The following is an 18,561-nucleotide window of genomic DNA, read 5'->3' on the forward strand; positions in this document are numbered from 1 at the left end:
CTGCTAATGCTGGCATTCCCAGGGGTGTGGCCTCCCTGAAAATCATCCCAGATGCAGGGGAAGCCCTTGATCTCCCTCCAACAGGGGTGGGGGGTGCTTGGTTCTCAGGAGAAGCTGAATGACCGTACAGAATAAGGCGGATCCTGCCTGTCAGGAGAACCACACAGCTATGCCCCAGAGGCTGCCTTTGCCTGCTCTGCACCCGCTTTTCAGTTGTGTCTCTAAGCTTGACTCTGGCTGTGACCCTAGAAACAGGGCAGTCAGTGTCCACATTTTAATGACAAGAAAGCAGATATGCAGAAGGCCCAGGACTGAGCCCAAGTCACCAGGTGCCTGTAGACAAAGCTAGGTCTGCCCTGAATCACTGTTCACCAGCAGAGCGTCCTCGGTCAAGGCTCGTGCTGTGGCTATCAGCTTTTTTTGGTGTTGATGCTCACACCTGTTGGGCTGGTCCTTGACCTTGGCGTGATGCAAACACACAGGTGCCGCTGGGCCAGTCATTCTGTGCAGGCAGCTTGGCCCTCACCCAGCCAGTGCTCCTGGTTGTCTACCTGGAGAAGTGTCCGAAGTGACAGGCACAGTGATGGCAGGACCACATGGACTTCCCAGAGAACACTGGGATCCACACTGAGCAGGCCCTTCCTAGGGCTGCAGAACCTTTGGTGAGGGCTTGTTTAAAATAGACAACTGTGAGCTGGCCCAGTGGCAAAGGCCTGCAATCCAAGCTACGTGGGAAGCCGAGGCAGGACGATGGTAAGTTCCATGCCAGCCTAGGCTATAGAGTGAGTTTACGGCCAGTCTGGGCTACTTAATGTCTGTCTTAAGTAAAAAGAAAGTGGAGGATATAGCTTAGCTAGGGACTGGGGTGTGATTCAGTGGTAGAGTGCTTGCTTAGACTTCCCCAGTGAGGGGCTGGGGTGTGGCTCAGTGGTAGAGCACCTGCCTAGAGTCCCCCAGTGAGGGGCTGGGGTGTGGCTCAGTGGTAGAGCCCCTGCCTAGAGTCCCCCAGTGAGGGGCTGGGGTGTGGCTCAGTGGTAGAGCCCCTGCCTAGAGTCCCCCAGTGAGGGGCTGGAGTGTGGCTCAGTGGTAGAGCACCTGCCTAGAATCCCCCAGTGAGGGGCTTGGGTGTGGCTCAGTGGTAGAGAATCTGCCTAGAATCCCCCAGTGAGGGGCTGGAGTGTGGCTCAGTGGCAGACCACCTGCCTAGAATCCCCCAGTGAGGGGCTGGGGTGTGGTTCAGTGATAGAGCACCTGCTAACTTTCATGAGTCCCTGTATTAAATTCCTAGTACTGCAAAAGCAAACAAATATATAAATGAACCCACGATAACCATAAAGTGAAGTAGCATTTTAGGTGTGAGGTGTGGAGTTGAGGGTTCTTGTGAGGGAGCAGTCAGAAGCTCCCAATATTGCTGTAACTTGTCTGGGACACTGAGGATGGACTTTGACCCTCCAGCTGAGAGGATGGCTACAGGTGAGAAGATTGGAGAGTGACAGAGTGGGAGCTGCCGAGCTTTAGCTCTGAGGACGGATGGTGGCAAGGCTGTGCCGTGGTGAGGAGGCCGTGGGCCAGGCCGCCCTCATGTTCTTCCTGCCTGTGAGATTCTCATCAGGTGCATTGGGCCTGCGTTGTCCTTGCCTGGAGGAGCAGCCCTCACTGACACTCTTGGCAGAATGAACCGAACCCTCTGAGGGGTGGAGACTCACTCGGGTCCTATGTTGATCCCACCCCCAGTCCCCAGCTGCACATTTGTCCCCATGACTCACAGGTGGTAGCAGCCATGAGCTGCTGCGTCCCAGCCCTCCACCCTCATCTGAAAGGTTAGCGCAGGCTCCGGCGAGCTGTACCGTCATCAGTGTAACTGTGTTAATATCGTTTCATTATAGCACATTAGGCTCCATGGGAAACGCTAACGAGGAGAGATTTGCAGGTCTGCTCTCTGACACCTTGCACTGTCCCTGGTATTTTCTCACTGAGCGGTCCCGTCTCTGTTGCCCATATGCATCCCACATAGGTTGTTAGGAGCGTGATAGTTTGGGCACAACCAGTGTGATGTGTTCTGTGTCACGTGATCAGTGCTGTTGGGGTTCAGTTCCAGCAGATGAGTGCTCCTGTCACCATCCTGCCATCACCCTGCTCATGGGGTGTCTGTCAGGCACCCCTCTCTTTCCCTGAAGGATTTAAAGATGGCGAGCTCTTCCTCATGTCTGTCTCCCAGAGCTGTAGTAGAGCCAGTGGATGCTAGAGCTTGGGGGCTCAGCTGGTGTCCTTACTACTTCTCAGTAATCGTAACTGCCAGTGTTTATGAGGTTAGCCAGCTGGGCGAGGCTGAGACGTTCCTCCGACACACACCTGCACGCTAGCCTCTTGAAGCAGGCTGGTCCTCCATGACGTTCCTCCTCTGGCCCTGTCATGTGTGCGGATGTCATGACTGAGGTGAGCTAGGGTCCTGTGAGCAGAGCCCCGGTGACGTTTCTCCTCACTCTGTGGCTCCTGACTGGGTGTGTCACCATTTGTTGCAGTCTAGAGTGGCCATGTGTTCAGACTTGTGCCTCGTCCTCACACAAGTCACCAGGAGACAGTTGTACCCCGTCAGTCACAGGCTTCCCTGTCTCCCCTAGAGGTCTCCTTCTCACACAGTGGGACCCTGGAGGAGCACAAGGCGTGGCCACCCCAACCCCTTGCGGGTGGAGTAGTATCTGGATTTAGCATAGTCTAGAGGGGGGAGCCTGCCTAGAGGTCTGAATCCACTGGAGTGGGAGCGTTGTACCTTCTGTTTCCACCAGGGGGCAGCAGACAGGCCCACTGCTTTCTGGGCCTAGCCACACTGTCCTGGAGGGGGCTAGGCAGGTGCAGGAAAGGGTGGCCAGGAGGAGGGGATGATAGGGAACTGGGCACATCCTGAGTAAGGCTTGACCAGAGGCAAGGACCAGGCAGGTATGAGTCCCACAGCTGGGTCGTCTGCTGTGGAGGGGGCTGGAAGGATGAGGGTGGCCTTGGCTCTCTGCTTCCCAGCTCTGCCGTGGAGCCTGACCTTAGGAGGGTAATCCTTCCCCAACCACTTCTCAGCCTGTTCTCTGCCACGCGGAGTCATGGGTACAGTTGGGTGCTCCAAGAGTCCCCATTAGTGAGAAGGGAGATGGGCAAATGGCCTTGCCTAGGCACGTAGACCCAGAGGAGTGGGGAGCTGCCTCTGGAGAGGCTGGTGTGGGCTCCTGGGGACCTGGTGAGACTAGTGGGGGGGGGGTCCCCAAATCAGAAGTTCTGGGAATTGAGGGTGACTTGTGAGCATGACTGGTGGAAAAGCCCCTCTGACCACAGTCAGCCAGGAAGCTGTTACCACAGCAGCCATGGAGCTTGGTGTTTCCAGCCACACTCTGGCCATCACCAACACCTGGCCCAGTCTGCAGGTCCATGGCCTAGGCCCCTTGTCACCTCCAGCCCTGACCCTTTTGAGGAGAACACTCCTGGGCCAGGACAGCCATGGAGCCACAGCTTGGTGACATCACACCTGGGGGGTCCAGCAGGCACACCCCGACCATCTCAGGCCACTCTGTTAATCAAGGTGGCATGCATCACCTGCTGCTTCTGAGTGCCCTGGCTTGTAGGCACATCCTGCAGCCTGCACATTCTTAATCAGACTCTCTCCAGACTCTTGGGAACAGGGTATCTGTTTTGCATTTGGAGAAACTGAAGTCTGAGGTGGAGTGTGGTCCAAACCAAACCCTCCTGTCTCTTGGTCTCCCCATCTCATGAGCATGTTGGCGTCCCTGTTGGCTGCATTCTAGAGACGGTGCTCACTGCCAGGGTCTGAGAGCTCCAGCAGCAGCAATCAGGCTTAGCACCTCCTGCATGCTGAATGGCCGAGATGGGGCGGGGCGGGGGGGAACAATCTTTGGACAGGTGTGCTCAGCTCACTGTAGGGCAGCCCAGCCTTGATCCAACTCTGTATTCCCAGGCCAAGGAGCGAGTCACTGGTCTGGCTGCCGGTGGTAAAGCTGCAGCCACGAAGGGTAGCTTTGCATTGCCTTACTGGACAGTCAGATTCACATAACAGAAGCTGGAAAATGGCTCATACCTGGAGAGCTTTAAAAGTCCTGTCAGGAGTTTATTAGCTGAGCTGCTTGTATTGACACAGGAAAAAGTTACATAACTTAGTGGAACTCCTTCCTTAAAGGTCCCTTAGTGCCCTACAGCCGTACAAGCATGGCTCGTGTCTCCGATGTGAGTAGTTTCTTCCAGGGAGGATGTGCAGTGGAGAGCGAGCCGTCACATTGCCTGTGTTGTTCAGTCCTGAGTTGTCAGAAAGTGGAGAGGTGCATGCAAGGGAGCCCTCGAGTGTGGGATCTGACTTCACATCCACCGTGGAGGGACAGGCCTGCTCTTGCCCTCACTTTCATGGACAAGAGCGAGGGCTGCAGGAAGCAGGAAGACACCGCTAACCATGTGAAGATTCGAGGCGGTCTTGTGTGTGGTGCTGCCACCCCTCTGCCTCTCCACCCCTTCATCTAGTTCCTTTCTGCTTTTGCCCCAGTCTTCCTTCTATGTACCTGTCAGCTGTGTGTGCATGCGCTCCCATGTCAGTACTCATGCGTGTGGAAGTCAGGTCAATGTTTGGGCCTTCCTCTCACATCACCTGGAGCTCAGATTTGGCTAGACTGGCTGGCCAGTGAGCCCTTGGGATCCTTCTGTCCTCATCTCCTCACACTGTGATTTCAGGTTCACATTGTCAAACTTGGCATTCTCCATGGGTGCTGGGGATGCCAGGGATCCGAACTCAGGGTGAGGCAGGCAGGCACTTTAGCCACTGGGCTATCTCCCAGTCCCTGGGTTCTCTCTTTTTCTGCCTGATGGCTTTTCTCTGTCCCTTTCCTTCACCCTTCCTCACCTCAAGCTCCTGTTTTCTCTGGCATCAACAGGCCGTTCTACGGATTCCTGTGCACTGGGTGTAGGCTTCTGTGCTTGGCTGCTGTATGTGTGTGTGTGTGTGTGTGTGTGTGTGTGTGTGTGTGTGTGTGTTTGGGTGTGTGTGTGGGGGGGGGTTGTTCGTTGCCAATTTTGTTTGTGAGAGGGCAGATGTGACAGCCCCAGGGCTGGCCATGGGTGGGCAGGCAGCCACTGCGCCCCTCTCAGCACAGTCCTGGCCTGGGCTAATGTCCTTCAGCAGTCCCAGCACAAGGCATGCTTTGATTCTAGCAAAATCATTTCAGCAAAACAAACTAGAAATGTGGAGCTGGGAGACTCCCAGTAGCCTGTCTCTGGCGGGGCTGCTGCCATTTTGCCCAGATTTTATTTATTCCATTTAATAAAGCCGCTGCGGAGGTTGGAAGCAGATGTCACGAGTCCTCTGTCAGTGGAACCATAAATACAAGTGTGTGGCACTTGGATGCCACGCGTCACCTGAGTTGTGTTTCCAGCGTATTTAATTAAAACAGATTACAGCACTGCTAGCTACATGGAGACTTCCTCACAAATGTACTGGCATGCTGCTTTCCGGTGAGAGGACTGCGCTGTGGGTGAAGGAAGCATGGGGGAGAAGCTCCAAAGAGTTCCAAGAAGTGGATGCAGGAGGCTGACGGGAAGAATCTGGGGCCTTACCTGTGCCAGGGAATCACCCCGCCACTGAGCTATAGTGCCAGCTCACTGGGCCCATTGCAGAGATGGAGGACAAATACTAAGAGCTGAGATGAGCTGTTAAGATCAGCTTTTGTGGAGGTCACATAGATGATAAGTGGCCATTGGGACCCCAGCCGCAAGCCAGAGATTGATTGCCCACCGCTGCAGTTCCAGATCTGAGCTCCATCACTCCCCTGCAGGGTTTGTGGGGACCCTTGTTGGCCAGGACCCTCTGTTGACATCGGATCCAGTGGGCTGGAGGCTGGGAATCCTCTATTTCCATTGAGTACCTAGGATTGCTAGGGTGTGGGTCTCTGTGGAGCCACTGACACTGAGTAGAGTGTCGTGGCATAGGCTGGGGCTGTTTGTCTCCTCCACTCCAGCAGAGCGCACTTCTGCCCTCCGGGCTCCCACCCTCATAGCCTGTACCACAGTCTGCATCTTTGAATGCCAGCATGTGCTGTCTACTCAGGAACTAGGTGCTCTGCAGCCCCCAGAAGCAGAAGGTGTTCTGCCTGTCATCCGTGTAGAGAGGCTCCTGATACCCATGTCTGTACTCACATCCCAAGGGAAAGCCTAGCCCTGGAGTCTTGGCCTCCTCAGTGCTAACTCTGTCCTTGGGTGGACCCTGCCTGCTTAGGTCCAGGTAGGCATACTGTTCTCCTCTCAGGGTCCTCCCAGCCAGGCCATGCCAGGGTGTTGCAGAAGGTGACACCACCCCCCTTCAGGGCTCAGAATGGCCTGTCCCAGCCTGTACCCACCACAGGTTTTCCTGTACCCCCCTCAAGCTGTCAGTGTGCCTGCAGGGGTGCCAGATCATCAGGCCGCCACTTCTCACTTTAGGATAAAAATAGCCCTGCTGAGGCTTCTGTGCGGGATGGAATGTCACAGGTGGCGCATGTCCAGGGCTTGTGTCTGAACACATGCAGTCCCCAGGGCCTGGCTGGGGACCATGGCCAGCGCTGTCTGCACTTTTACAAGAAATGTGTGCTAGCCCACCTGCCACCTTGGCCACGCCCGAGACCCTCCACAGCTGTGCTGTCCCAGTGCTATTGTCTGCCTCTCTAGAGTCTGACCAGGGACTGCTGTTGCCCTGTCCTGGGACTATCTTTGGACCAGTCTGTCAGCTTGCCTTCTCAGTGCATAGCCTCAGATCCAGGCCTTGCCCACTTCGTAGCAGTACTATCTTGGGCAGGATTGGTAGCCGGTGCCATGCAAGCAGAGGGTTGATAGGCAAACTGCCTGCATTAGCCACTGGCCCAGTTGTGTGGGCCGGCTGGGGACAGATGAGGAACAGCTGGTGGACTGAGGTACCTTGCTGCTGTTTTCCCATATAAAGGCTGTCTGTCTTTCTTTGGAAGTCTCAGGAGAAAGCAAGAACAAATGGGCCCTGATGTCACTGCAAAGGGCAAGACACTTATTACGATGCCACCGCAAGGAGATGCTTCCTCAGTCTAGACACCAGCAACATGAGCCTGCAGCTGCCCATCCCCCACTGCTGGGCACTACACCCATCGTCTGTCCTCAGCTCCACATTGTATCTTATGGCAAGGCCCAGGCCATCACCTTTACTGTCTGCCTTTTGTGGCTGAGGCAGCATTTGCCAGAGGCTCTGCACTCAGGCTGCAGATAGGACTCTACCCTTCTGTCCCTTCTGAGAACATTCATGATGATCATGGCCGGCCGGCCATTTGGCACTTAGGTGGTTGGTCCCTGGTGAACATGACTAGGACCTCAGAAAGGACCTACTTTCTGGATGTGGACATGATGACTGACTGTCTCCTGCAACAGTGCTATCGTTTACTGTTGTTCTCCCGGACCATGTCCTGTGAAGGCTTCCTCAGGCACCTTGGCTGAGCCAAGAGACAAGACTCTTGCCAGGGCAGCCATGTCATGTGCATGTGTTTGATTCTGGCTAACTGTCCCACCAAGCATGGCTGTCGAGTGAGTGTTTTCTCGTGGTCTTCTGGGGAACTTTCTGGTTATCTCCTGATGCAGGTGTGGGACGGGGTTGCTGGTGGAGCTGCAGTTTCCGCCAGCTCCTCTTCTCTCTACAGATGAGGTGGTCATAGAAGGCAGGTTGTTACTTAGCATGAGACAGAGACAGAGAGACAGAGAGACAGAGAGAGAGAGAGAGAGAGAGAGAGAGAGAGAGAGAGAGAGAGAGAGAGCGAGAGCGCGAGAGCGCGAGAGAGCGAGCGCGCATGCGTGCTCAGGCACTGGTCTTTACCTTCCACCTTTTTGAGGCATGGGCTCTTGTTCACACAGTGTGTACCGGGCAAGGTGGCCCAAAAGCTTCCAGGGACTCTCCCCTGTGTCTCTGTCTTACCGTAGGAACACTGGGGTTACAGATGCATGCTACTGTGTCTGCTTTTACAAGGGCGTTTGGGATCTGATCCTCACAGTTACATGGCAGCACTTTATCCACTGAGCCATCTCCTCAGTCCTTTGAGCACATACCTGGGGAGGTGATGCAGACCTGACACCCTGAGGAGAACCCAGATCATCTGAGTGGCTTCAGTTTCACTGTTGCTCCCATCCCTTTCCCTTCAGCGCCCCAGCACTTCCTGGGTTCTGCCAGCCCTGTCTTCGCAGAGTGGTGTTTCGCTGTTGGTCCTGATTTGCATTTGGCTAATTGCTAACCATGTTAATTACCTTTCTGTGTGTTTGCCGCCTGTGTGCGTTTCCTTTTTTGGGAGATGTCTGTTTGCCTCTTTGCCTGCTCTGCTGTCACACTGTTTATTTTTTTCCTCAGCGCTTTGTAGCAGATCAGTGTGTGTCCTTGAGGCCAGTCAGGTGCAGGGATGCCAGTCCCTGTCCTCCAGCCCCTGCTCATAAAGCAGCAGGGCAGTGTGTTTTGGAGCAGAGAGAAAAGATTGTGTGCCCAGTGATGGACATGTAGGCCTCACAGTTCTTCCAGTTTTGAGAGTCGCAGGTTAGACCTGGGTTCAGATCCTGCCTTGTTCACTGACCGACCACTCATTTAATTGTACATGGTGGTTGGCTTCTGGACCCATTTCCTAAAGAAAGCTCTTCTGGGGGAGGACATGGTATGCCTGGAGAATATCCATAAGCACTGACTTGCCTTGGTGTCTACAGAGTACTCAGCCTTTGGCAATCCCCAGAGAAAGAGGGCCAGTGTCACTGCAGACAGGGCATAGGAAGGAGTCTCCTTGCCTGTTCCAGAGCTGACAATGGGGTAGTTCTGTTGCTCTAGGCTGCGCAGTGCCCTTCCAGCTCAGTGAGGGTGATCACATCCTTGCTGTGTAAGCCATTGGCTCACTGGTGGTGTACATTTATAGATGGCCCACAGCAGCTACCTGTGGTCAGGATGCATTTTTACAAGCATCTTGGCCATGCCACTTACTGCCTGCCAGGGAAGGCTCTAGCAGGGCCTATGAGAACTGATGTGTTCAGTCAGTGAGGCATGTGTGTGGGTCTAGTGGGTGGCAACATTGTGAGTTCAAGAGGATGGAGCCCGGGAGGCCTCAGGGAGGCAGGCCTGCTCTGCGTGTGGAGCCCTGGGGTAGGGCTCAGTGACTCTGGGTCAGGAGACACTGCTGTTGCTGCTCCAGTGCAACATACCTTCCCTCTCTGGGGACACCAGGCCGGGGGTCCCAGGTTGGGGGTTTCCTCTGCCCCTTCCCAGTCTGTCCAGCGGTGACTGTGCTGGGGAGCCCCCACCTCAGTTAGTGCTTCCAGCATGGGAGACTGCGGCAGGCAGCTGGCTGACCTCCTCCTCAGGCCCTCCTCCATGTATGGCTGCACAGCACCGATTGCTGTGGGATTGGAATGTCACACCACCCAGGGCCTGACTAGGATGACAATGTGGCCCTGACAGACTCAATGTAGAGTGGAGGCTGAGGTGAGCCCTTCACCCCAAGGCTAGCAGGCATTTCCCCTCAGCCCTGACCCTCTTGGTCTTATCTTGCAGGCTCAGCTGTCTCAGGCCCTGGAGGAGCTTGGGGTTCAGAAGCAGAGAGCCGACACTGTGAGTACTGAGGTGGGGGTCACTTGGTGTTGTATGGTGAAGGGCAGCCTGTATTTACCAGGACTCCCTTCAGTCCTGGACCCTCACACAAGGAAATTCCTGCCTTTGCTTGGCAGGACTTGGCCTAAGGCACATCCTCCTCTATGGCCATGGTGCTTGGATATTAGAAAATTAGAGTGGAAGGAGCAAGGTGGAAACTGGGTCTTGGAGCCCACCCCCATGAGATACCAGGGTGTGAGCCAGCTGGAGTCATGGGAGCCCTTTGGGAGGCTAAGGCCAAGGGCTGGGCCCAGCTAGGTCAGTCTAAGCAACACAGGGTTAGATAACACAGGCGGGGTTTGCCTGTGGGACTCAAGAGTGTGGGCTAGAATTCACAAGTGGGGTTGGCTTGTGGGGACTCTGAGGGTTCCGGGTCAGGGTTGAGATTCTGATCTGGGGGTGAGAGAGACCAGTGGTAGAATACAGAATCAGGGAGGGTTGTGCATTGCTGGTTGTGCCCACTGCCCACTCACGTGTGGGTGCTGTGGACACAGTGTTGTCGTTTGCACGGAGGTCAGGCTGACCAAGCAGAAGCTAAGCAGCAGAGTGCCAGTCAGCTGGTAGCTGGCAGTTAAGACTGCATGGGGGAGGGGGAGGGGCCTGGGGCTGATCAGAGGTGGCAGGCCAGGCAGGCCTCTGGCCTAGAGTGTAGGGGTCAAGGTGGGGGTGGTGGTGATCCTATAGATTGTGGAGTGCTGTGTCCATCAGGGAGTGTGGAGGAGGGACTGTGGAGCACGGAGTCTGTCAGTGGGTATGGTGGGTTTCTTTAACTTTAGGAGATTGTTGGGGTGGTATGACCTCGTTCTGCCCAGGCAGTGGTTGTGGGTTGGTTAGGCTTCATCCCTGTGGTCCGAGTGCCCCAGCCTGTCTTAGTGGCAGCCTGTTTGCTGCTGCCGTTGGGGAAGCCACGTGTCGGGGTATGGAGTTGTGAGCTGAGCATCAGTCACAGCCTGGGGAGACCCTGATGTTTTGTGCATCAACATGCGTGGCTTCCTCGGTGTTGACCTGAATTGGAATGTACCCCGGGGCCTTGTTTTCATAATGTACACGAGGCCAAGAAGAATTAGAAATGAGTTGTGCTAAGCACATGCCAGGCCCAGGGTTCCGTGGCTAAGCAGCTTGCTGTCACCCAGGGTCCACTTTGCACAGAAGCATAGCTGCCTGGCTCTGCCCTGTACTTTCTGTGTCACTTTGGAAGAACTCTGAGTCCTGTGTCCATTTTAGGGACAGGATACAGAAGCTGTTCTTGGGTCCTTAGTACTAGGTAGTTCTTGGAAGTCCATCTCACAGACTTCCGCATCTTGGTGTGGAGCTATGAGGTATACTGAGTGGCATAGTGCTGAAGTCTGGCTGGTCCTCTCATCTTATGTCCTGTATTGAAACTCCTAGGACCTGTAAATCCTAGGGTCTGGACCCCCACAGAGATTGACTTAGAATCCCAGGGTCTCTGGCAGGGTGGGATTTGACCTGTGTTGCTCTGGTCTCAGCACATTTGGCCTTCTACCCCTGCCTCATTTGTCTTTTTAATGTCTGTATGTGCATTGTGTGTGTGTGTGTGTGTGTGTGTGTGTGTGTGTGTGTGTGTGTGTGTGAGAGAGAGAGAGAGAGAGAGAGAGAGAGAGAGAGAGAGAGAGGATGCATCTAGTATGCACCTTAGAATGTAGTCAGAGGATGTAGGCCCTTGCCTTCCACCTTGTTTGAGACATTGTTTCATTATCACTGTATGCCCAGCTAGCTGTCCTATGCACAATGTCTCCACCCCCATCTTTCCATAGGAGACTAGGATTATAGATACTTGCTACCACTTCCAGCTTTATTTGGTTGCTGGAGAGCAAACTCAGGTCATCTGGCTTGTATAGCGAGTGCTTTTCTCCCTGGCCTATCTCTGCAGTCTCAGCCCTACTGTCTTACACACCCCTGGTTGTAGGGGACAGTGGTTGTTCTGGATAGTTTTATGTCAGTTTGACATAAGCTAGAGTCATTAGAGAGGAGGGAGCCTCAGTTGAGAAAATGGCTCCATAAGATCTGGCTGTAGGCATTTTCTTTTTCTTTTTTTTCTTTTTTAAAGATTTATTTATTTATTATGTATACAGTATTCTGTTTGCATGTATATTTGCAGGGCAAAAGAGAGTGCCAGATCTCACTACAGATGGTTGTGAGCCGACATGTGGTTGCTGGGATTGAACTCAGGACCTCTGGAAGAGCAGTCAGTGCTGTGCTCTTAACTGCTGAGCCATCTCTCCCGCCCTGGCATTTTCTTAATTAGTGATCAGTGGAGGGGGGGCCCAGTCCATTGTGGGTGGTACCATCCTTGGGGTGCTGGTCCTGGGTTCTGTAAGAAGGCAGGTTGAGCAAATCATGGGGAGCAAGCCTATAAACAGCACCCTCCATGGCCTCTGCATCAGCTCCTGCCTCCAGGTTCCTGCCCTGCTTGAGTTCCTGTCCTCACTGCCTCTGATGATGAACTATGATACGGAAGTGTGAGGGAAATAAACCCTTCCTCCTGAATGGCCATTGGTCATGTCACCACAGCAATAGTAACTCTTGTGGTAAAACATGGCTGTCTTTGACCCTTGAGAGAGGGCCAGGTGCCACAGGCTCTAAGATGCCCATCTCTCTGATGCTGCTGAACAGGATGCTGGCCCCTGGGGCAAGTTTTCTTCGTGTTTGTTTAGGGTTGGAGCTGGAGCTGTCTCCTTAGCCTAGTTTTTGATCTCTGCCTCTGATTGCCTAATCTTGGGTCATTCCATGTTGTTTATTTCACTTCTCTTCTCCGTCCCATTTAAGAGGAAAACAAGAAGTGACGGTGCTTGGGGACCTGTGACACAGCTGGTCCCACGCGTGTTTGTCTCAGCCTCCATCCTTCCTGCATGTGCTGCAGGGTTCGGGGTGTCTTTGCCAGCCCAGGAAGTCCTGCCCTGGCCTCGGGCAAGGGCTTGACGAGGAGCCGTGGCCTGGGGCCTAGCAGATCCCTGTTCATGTCCCGACTGTCACTGACCCCTCTGTCTCCTGGCCACATCTAGCTTGCTTGGTGAGGGGAGGCTTCCTCAGAGCTGTAGGCGTGCACATCAGGAGCACCATTCTGTGGAACAGTATACCACAGGAGTTCCCATACAGTGGGAGTCTTGTTGAGTTGGGGTTATTTTAAGTAGTCCTGTGCAGCAGTGAGCCTATGCAGGGTCCTTCTCTGCCCTTCTGGAAGCCCTCAGCACCTTCTCTTCCAGCTCTCACAGCTGCATTTGCTGCTGGCAGCTACATTTCTTCCTCCATTTTATTGTTTATTTATTCCTTATTTTGTTTCTTTGTGTACATAAGTTCATATTTGAGTACATATGTGCATATATGAATGTACATGTGTGTGCATGCACATGGAGATCAGATGATAATCTCTGGTGTCTCTCATTGGCCTGGAGTGTTGGCACACAGGCTAGTCCATGAGCCTTCAGAGATCTGACTCTCTCCACCCACATCTCACCATCACTGGGATTATGAGCATTAGCCACCACTCCTGGCTTTTTTTTTTTCTTAATGTGGGTTGTGGGGGTCAGAATTAGGGTCTTCCTTGACTGTGAGGCAAGTGTTTCATGATGGAAGCATCATCTCAGCCCTGTTTTTGGTGTTTTGAATGTGGGTCTCACTCTGTAGCCCAGGCCACTGGCCCCAAACTTGTGATTCTCCTGCCTCAGCCTCCTGAGTGCTCAGATTAGAGGCACACCCAGCACAATGATCTCCTCTTCTAGGCTTAAACTTGCATTTCCAGCCTCCCCCTGAGTTATGACTATTGTGGCTTCCAAGCAATGCCGTTGATGGCATTCAGTGTCTTTAGGCCTGTAGAGAGAGGTGCCTAGCAGGGTTTCCCAGGGAACTGTGGTGAGGCCAGCCTCAAGGCCTACCCCACCTATCATCCTGTTTACCTTCAGCCTGTGGTGGCCACCTCCCCTCCCATCAGCTGTGCATAGGCCCCAGGTCCACTCTCCTCTGGTTGTCCCGACCTACCTCTTTCCTGAGTTACAAGTGAATTGCCTGTGAGGTGCCTGCTGCTTGCCAACTCCTTGGGCATTAGTAGCTCTTTTCTTCATGGAGAAGAACCAGAGATCAAGGAGCAAATGCACCCTGCAGCTGGCAGTGAGGCTGGGAGGGCAATGGGCTGCCCAGCCTGCCTCTGAGCCCTCCATCTTCCTGAGGCTGAGATGCTGTGGAGAAGGGCCATCTGAGCGGGGAAGGAGGCTCCTCTGACCTGCATGTAGAGGAACCACACAGATGTCTAGCATTATCAGGGACATGGCCCAGTACTCGCCTGATCCCTGCAGCTTCCAGCCCTCTGGCTGCTGGAATCTGACTCCAGGCTTGTTCACAAGTCATAGAAGGGGAGCTGTGCCACATTGAGCTAATCGCTAATGGCAGGACAAAGGCAACTTGACTTTGTGTTATTAATTAGTAACCTCACACTAATTAGTGAGCATGAGTGTGGTTCATGCTTCCTCTTTAAATGCAATTAATACCACAAGGAGCAATGTCCCGGGCCAGGCTTGCATCGTTAGAATACCTCACCCTAATTAGATCCGGCCAGCAGTGGCTAGAGAAATGAGGTTTTTGATTACAACCATAAAAAGCCTCCAATATTTTATAGACTTCAGGGAGCTAGAAATGTGGATTTATCTTCTGTCTTAACAGGCATCTCTCCCCCAACCCCATCCAGTGTAATTAAGCAGTCATTTCTCCTGATTACCGTTTTCCCCTAATGGTTCCTCCTTGCCCTCTGTGTCTTACTCCCAGTGGAGCTTGTGGATCAGGGGGGCCTCTGCCCCCAAAGAGGCTGTGGTAGAATTGGTTCAGAGCTTCCACCGACCGCTCCCTCTTCTTTGTACCGCCTCCGAGAGTAACTCTGTAGATAATGTCCCTCTCTGTGGCCAGCCAGCCAGGAGCACATCACAGGTGAATTCTCTCCACCAGCAGATGATTGTGTGATGAACTGACAGCAGGGGGCTGGCACTGAGTTGGTGAAGTGCTCGCCTAAGCAGGCCCTGGCTTCCAACCCCAGCACTGCATGGTATGCGTTGGACATGCACACAATCCTGGGACTCTGGAAGTGGAAGCAGGAAGTTCAGTGTCATCCTCAGCTCCATCATAAGCTCAAGGCCAGCCTGGGCTACTTGAAAGAGGAGACTTGGTGGGTATGGGTATGGGTGTGTGGGCAGGGGGAGAGTTGGAGAGGTGGCTCAGTGGTTAAGAGCACTTGTCTTACAGAGGAGCTGGGGTTAGTTCCCAGCACCCACATGGTGGCTTACAGCTCTCTATAACTCCACTTCCAAAGGATCCAATGCCCTCTTCTGGTCTCCACAGGCACTGGGCATACATATGCACACATGCATACATGCAGGCAAAATACTCATACATAAAACAAAAATAACTAAATCTTTTTGTTTTTGTTTTTTGTTTGTTTGTTTTTGTTTTTGTTTTTTTGAGAAAGTGTCTCTCTATGCAGCTTTGGCTGCTTGCTGTCCTAGAACTCACTCTGTAGACCAGACTGGCAAAGAGATCCACCTGCCTCAGCTTACCGAGTGCTGGCATTGAAGGCATGTGCCACAGCTAGCTTAAAGAGAGTTGGAATCCTTTGGAACAGGTAGGATTGTGAGTCACTACATGGGTGCAGGGAACTGAACCCTGGTCCTCTGCAAAAATAGCCAGTACTCTTAACCACTAAGCCATCTCTCCAGCCCTAAATATTTTTTTTAAAGAAAAAGATCCCAGTGCTATAGGTCCTATGGTTCCATGTGGAGAAGAACTTGAATTCTGAGGACTGTGTGTGGTGTGTGTCCCCAGTGTCTGCATGTCCTCTTAGAGCTTTGGCTGCTCATTAGAGTCAAGGGTCGTGTGACAGCCTGTCAGGGCCAGGCCTGTTCAGGGTGGCATTCTGAGTCAGGTGGATGTCATAGAAATGAGGACTGGGGACCACTGTCTGTGTGCTCTCCCCACGTCTGGTCTGCTCACAGCCTGCCATTGTGGCCCTAGTCAGCCTCTTCCCGTCAGCCCTTCCTGCTCCTGAGACTGACGTGTTCAGTCAATGCCTGTCCCGTTCTGTCACTGGGCACCCCGTTCTGGAGAAACATGGTGTGTAGGAAACCTACCGTGGAAACTGAGCACTGGTTCTGCAGGCTGGATGGCCAGTTCTCTTGCTGCCACACTAGTGTCTGTCATTGTTGGAACAGGATCTTGGGTCAGGGACATGACATGAGAAGGTCTGTGCATGTGACTCCACAGTTGAACCCGCTTGTGGAGGGGCTCTCTGCTCACACTGAGTGAAGCTTCTACCTTTGCCCATTCTGAGTCTATTCCTCTGTTAATAGGCATAGCATGCAGACTGAGGCAGGTGCCACATTATGCAAGCATGTTCTTGAGTACTTGCTTCCCTGGGCTTGTTCTGAGGGAACAGGAAGGCTCTGTGGCAGAGCGTTTGGGCAGATCTTGGTGCTAATACAAAAGCATGCAGCACCAGGCAGCTTAACTCAGCAGAAGCTTGTGGTTTCAGATCTAGAACCCGAGAGTCCATTGGTCAGTTAGGTGTCTAGGGAAGTTGTTTCCTGGTTCCCAACCCAGCTTTGCACACTGGAAGCTCGAGAGAGCTCTATGAAGGAGCTGGCCCCATTGAGGGTCCAGTTGCCCCCTCCTCATGCTGCTACCCTAAGGGAATATTTCATCCCATGGACTTAGGGGACAGATATCCTGCTGTTTTGTATGGCCAACTCAGTGTTCACTGCCCCATTTTCTACCTGGATGTCTTCCCCTAGTCCCTCTGTACCTGCTGAAGATGCACCCTGCACCTGCCCACTATAAGGAACAGAAGCCCCACTAAAGTGGGTTGACACTCCTCTGTGTGTCCAGTTGGCAGAAGCACATGGCTTCTAGACCTCCTCGGCCTTCAGCCTTCGCACCTGAGATGCTGGACTTCCCCAAGCCTGGCCTGTGGGGCTCCCAGAGCAAAGCTGCATGGGCTCAGTGCACACACTGCCACTTGCCTTCTAGCTGCTGACCCTCGTGGGGTTCAGCCAGCTTGCTCTGCATCAGCTTACTCCCTGGGCTGCCCACCTGTGGAGCCACCAGAATTCTCTTCCCTGGATTTGGAGTGATGAGCTGGCTGTCCTGCATAGAAACTACAACTGGCCTCTCTAGATGCTTCCCACTTAGGTGGCCCATTGCATTCAGCAGCCTGGTGGCTAGTGCAGCCTCGGGGACCCGTGTCTCTCTCTAGGCTGAAGTGGAAGTACAGGGAGAGTTCAGCTTAAGACCCCTCTCTCCCTTTACCAAGGAGCAGCACCTCAGACACTTCCGTGGGTCCCCATGGCCCTAGAGTTGAGCCAAACAGTGGACCCCATCCAGAATTTCCATTGTCGTCTCAGAGTTACCTTTTGGAGACCTGAGACATCTACCTAGAGTGGGCTTTGGAGAACTGGTAGCAACCTGAGAGCCCTCCAGAGCCCTGGACCCGGCACCATCACCACCATCTGTGTACTTGGCCTGGATGGAGATTGCTGTGTATCGAGCATTAAATGATGAGACTTCATAGGCATAGATATAAGGATGAGCATGCTCACACTGGTGCCCAGCAGCAGCTTCATTAATTAGAGCTGCTGGCCTGAAGGGCAGGGTGCTGAGCTCCTGCTCTAGTTATTACTTTGTAGAATTAAGTATGGCTCCCAGGATCAAACCACGAACCACTCAAACCACAACACATGGTCTCTATTGAGAGTTGTGCCTTGCTGGGGAGGCAGCCACAAGCATCCTTAGAATTGAATCTCAATGATGCTTCAGGGCAGAGAAGAAAGCTGGAGGAGCCTATAGATAGAGATGCAGGGCAGGGCTCGGGGCTGGGCTGCACTGAGTCAGTGGGTGTGTGTGCCCAGTGTGGGCAGCTTTCTTGGAAGAGCATCCCTGGTTCTGCTGTAGGTTGGGTTTGTGCCTTCCTTGAAGTGTTGGGGCTCCTCATACGGGGAGGGGGGTGTCCTCTCAGCCACCCTCCTCTTTGCTGCTGTCTGTAGCAGACAGCCTCCTGCAGTTCCCAGGGATGTTCATCTCCATCACACATGAGAGTTCACCTCTCTGAACAGAATCAGTCTGCTTCTGTGAGAGCCACTACAGGGAGTCACCTCCAGCCAGACTAGTCAGAAAGATGGAGTTCCAATACCAGGAATGACAGAAGCAGCCCATATTTGTCCTCTGCTTTTGTTCTTAATTGGCAAGCACGCTACCAACTGAACCACATCCCTGGACCCTTCACTCCACCTTCAAGCTGTGCTTTCTGCACACTTGACCACTATCTGAGCTCCACTTCAGCAGTGCCGTAGCTCATCCTGTAGACTCTTCTCACTTCCGTGTCCTTTGGCATACGGAAATTGATGTTGTGATGAGGCCCTTGTTATCTGTTGGCATAGCTGAGAACTGTTGTTGGACCCAAAGCTGGGAAGATTCCGTCCTTCATTCCATCTTTTCCTGCCTATAAATGTTCCTTCTGGCAACTTGGGTCTCTCATTTCAGTTCTGATCCACTTTGACTGTTTTGTTTTTGTTTTAAATATGGCATGAGTTAGGGCTTCAGCCTCACTCCTGAGTGTGCATGTATGTCCACTTGTCTTAATCTTGTCCCCTGCAGAGACTCTTCTCTTCCACTTGATAGTCATGGCCTCCTGATTGATGGCCAGCTGGGTCATGCCAGTTTGTGTTCAGTGTTGGACTCAGTTCAAGTTCAGCCTGTGAGTCCTTCCTCATGCTACTGCCTAAGTTGTTGTCTTTAGTGCCCTTGCTCCTAGGCTGATGTGAACCTTCTGACTTGTGCTCCCACCCCTGCAGTGTGGTTAAATGTTGATCAACAACTTCACAGGATGTAGAATCACCCAGGAGACAAACCTGTAGGTACATCTG

At 53.2% G+C, this 18,561-nt stretch overlaps 1 protein-coding gene across 1 annotated transcript in view; it reads left to right on the forward strand.

Annotated features, from left to right (window-relative positions):
- Positions 1-18,561, forward strand: part of Mad1l1 (mitotic arrest deficient 1 like 1) — a 288,272-nt gene that overhangs the window by 171,524 nt on the left and 98,187 nt on the right. The window contains exon 13 of the mRNA XM_036172339.1: positions 9,551-9,607. Coding sequence (XP_036028232.1) covers positions 9,551-9,607 — 57 coding nt within the window. The remainder of the gene's footprint in view (positions 1-9,550; positions 9,608-18,561) is intronic.

Source organism: Onychomys torridus, chromosome 22, assembly GCF_903995425.1.
Source record: "Onychomys torridus chromosome 22, mOncTor1.1, whole genome shotgun sequence".
NCBI classification, from domain to species: domain Eukaryota; kingdom Metazoa; phylum Chordata; class Mammalia; order Rodentia; family Cricetidae; genus Onychomys; species Onychomys torridus.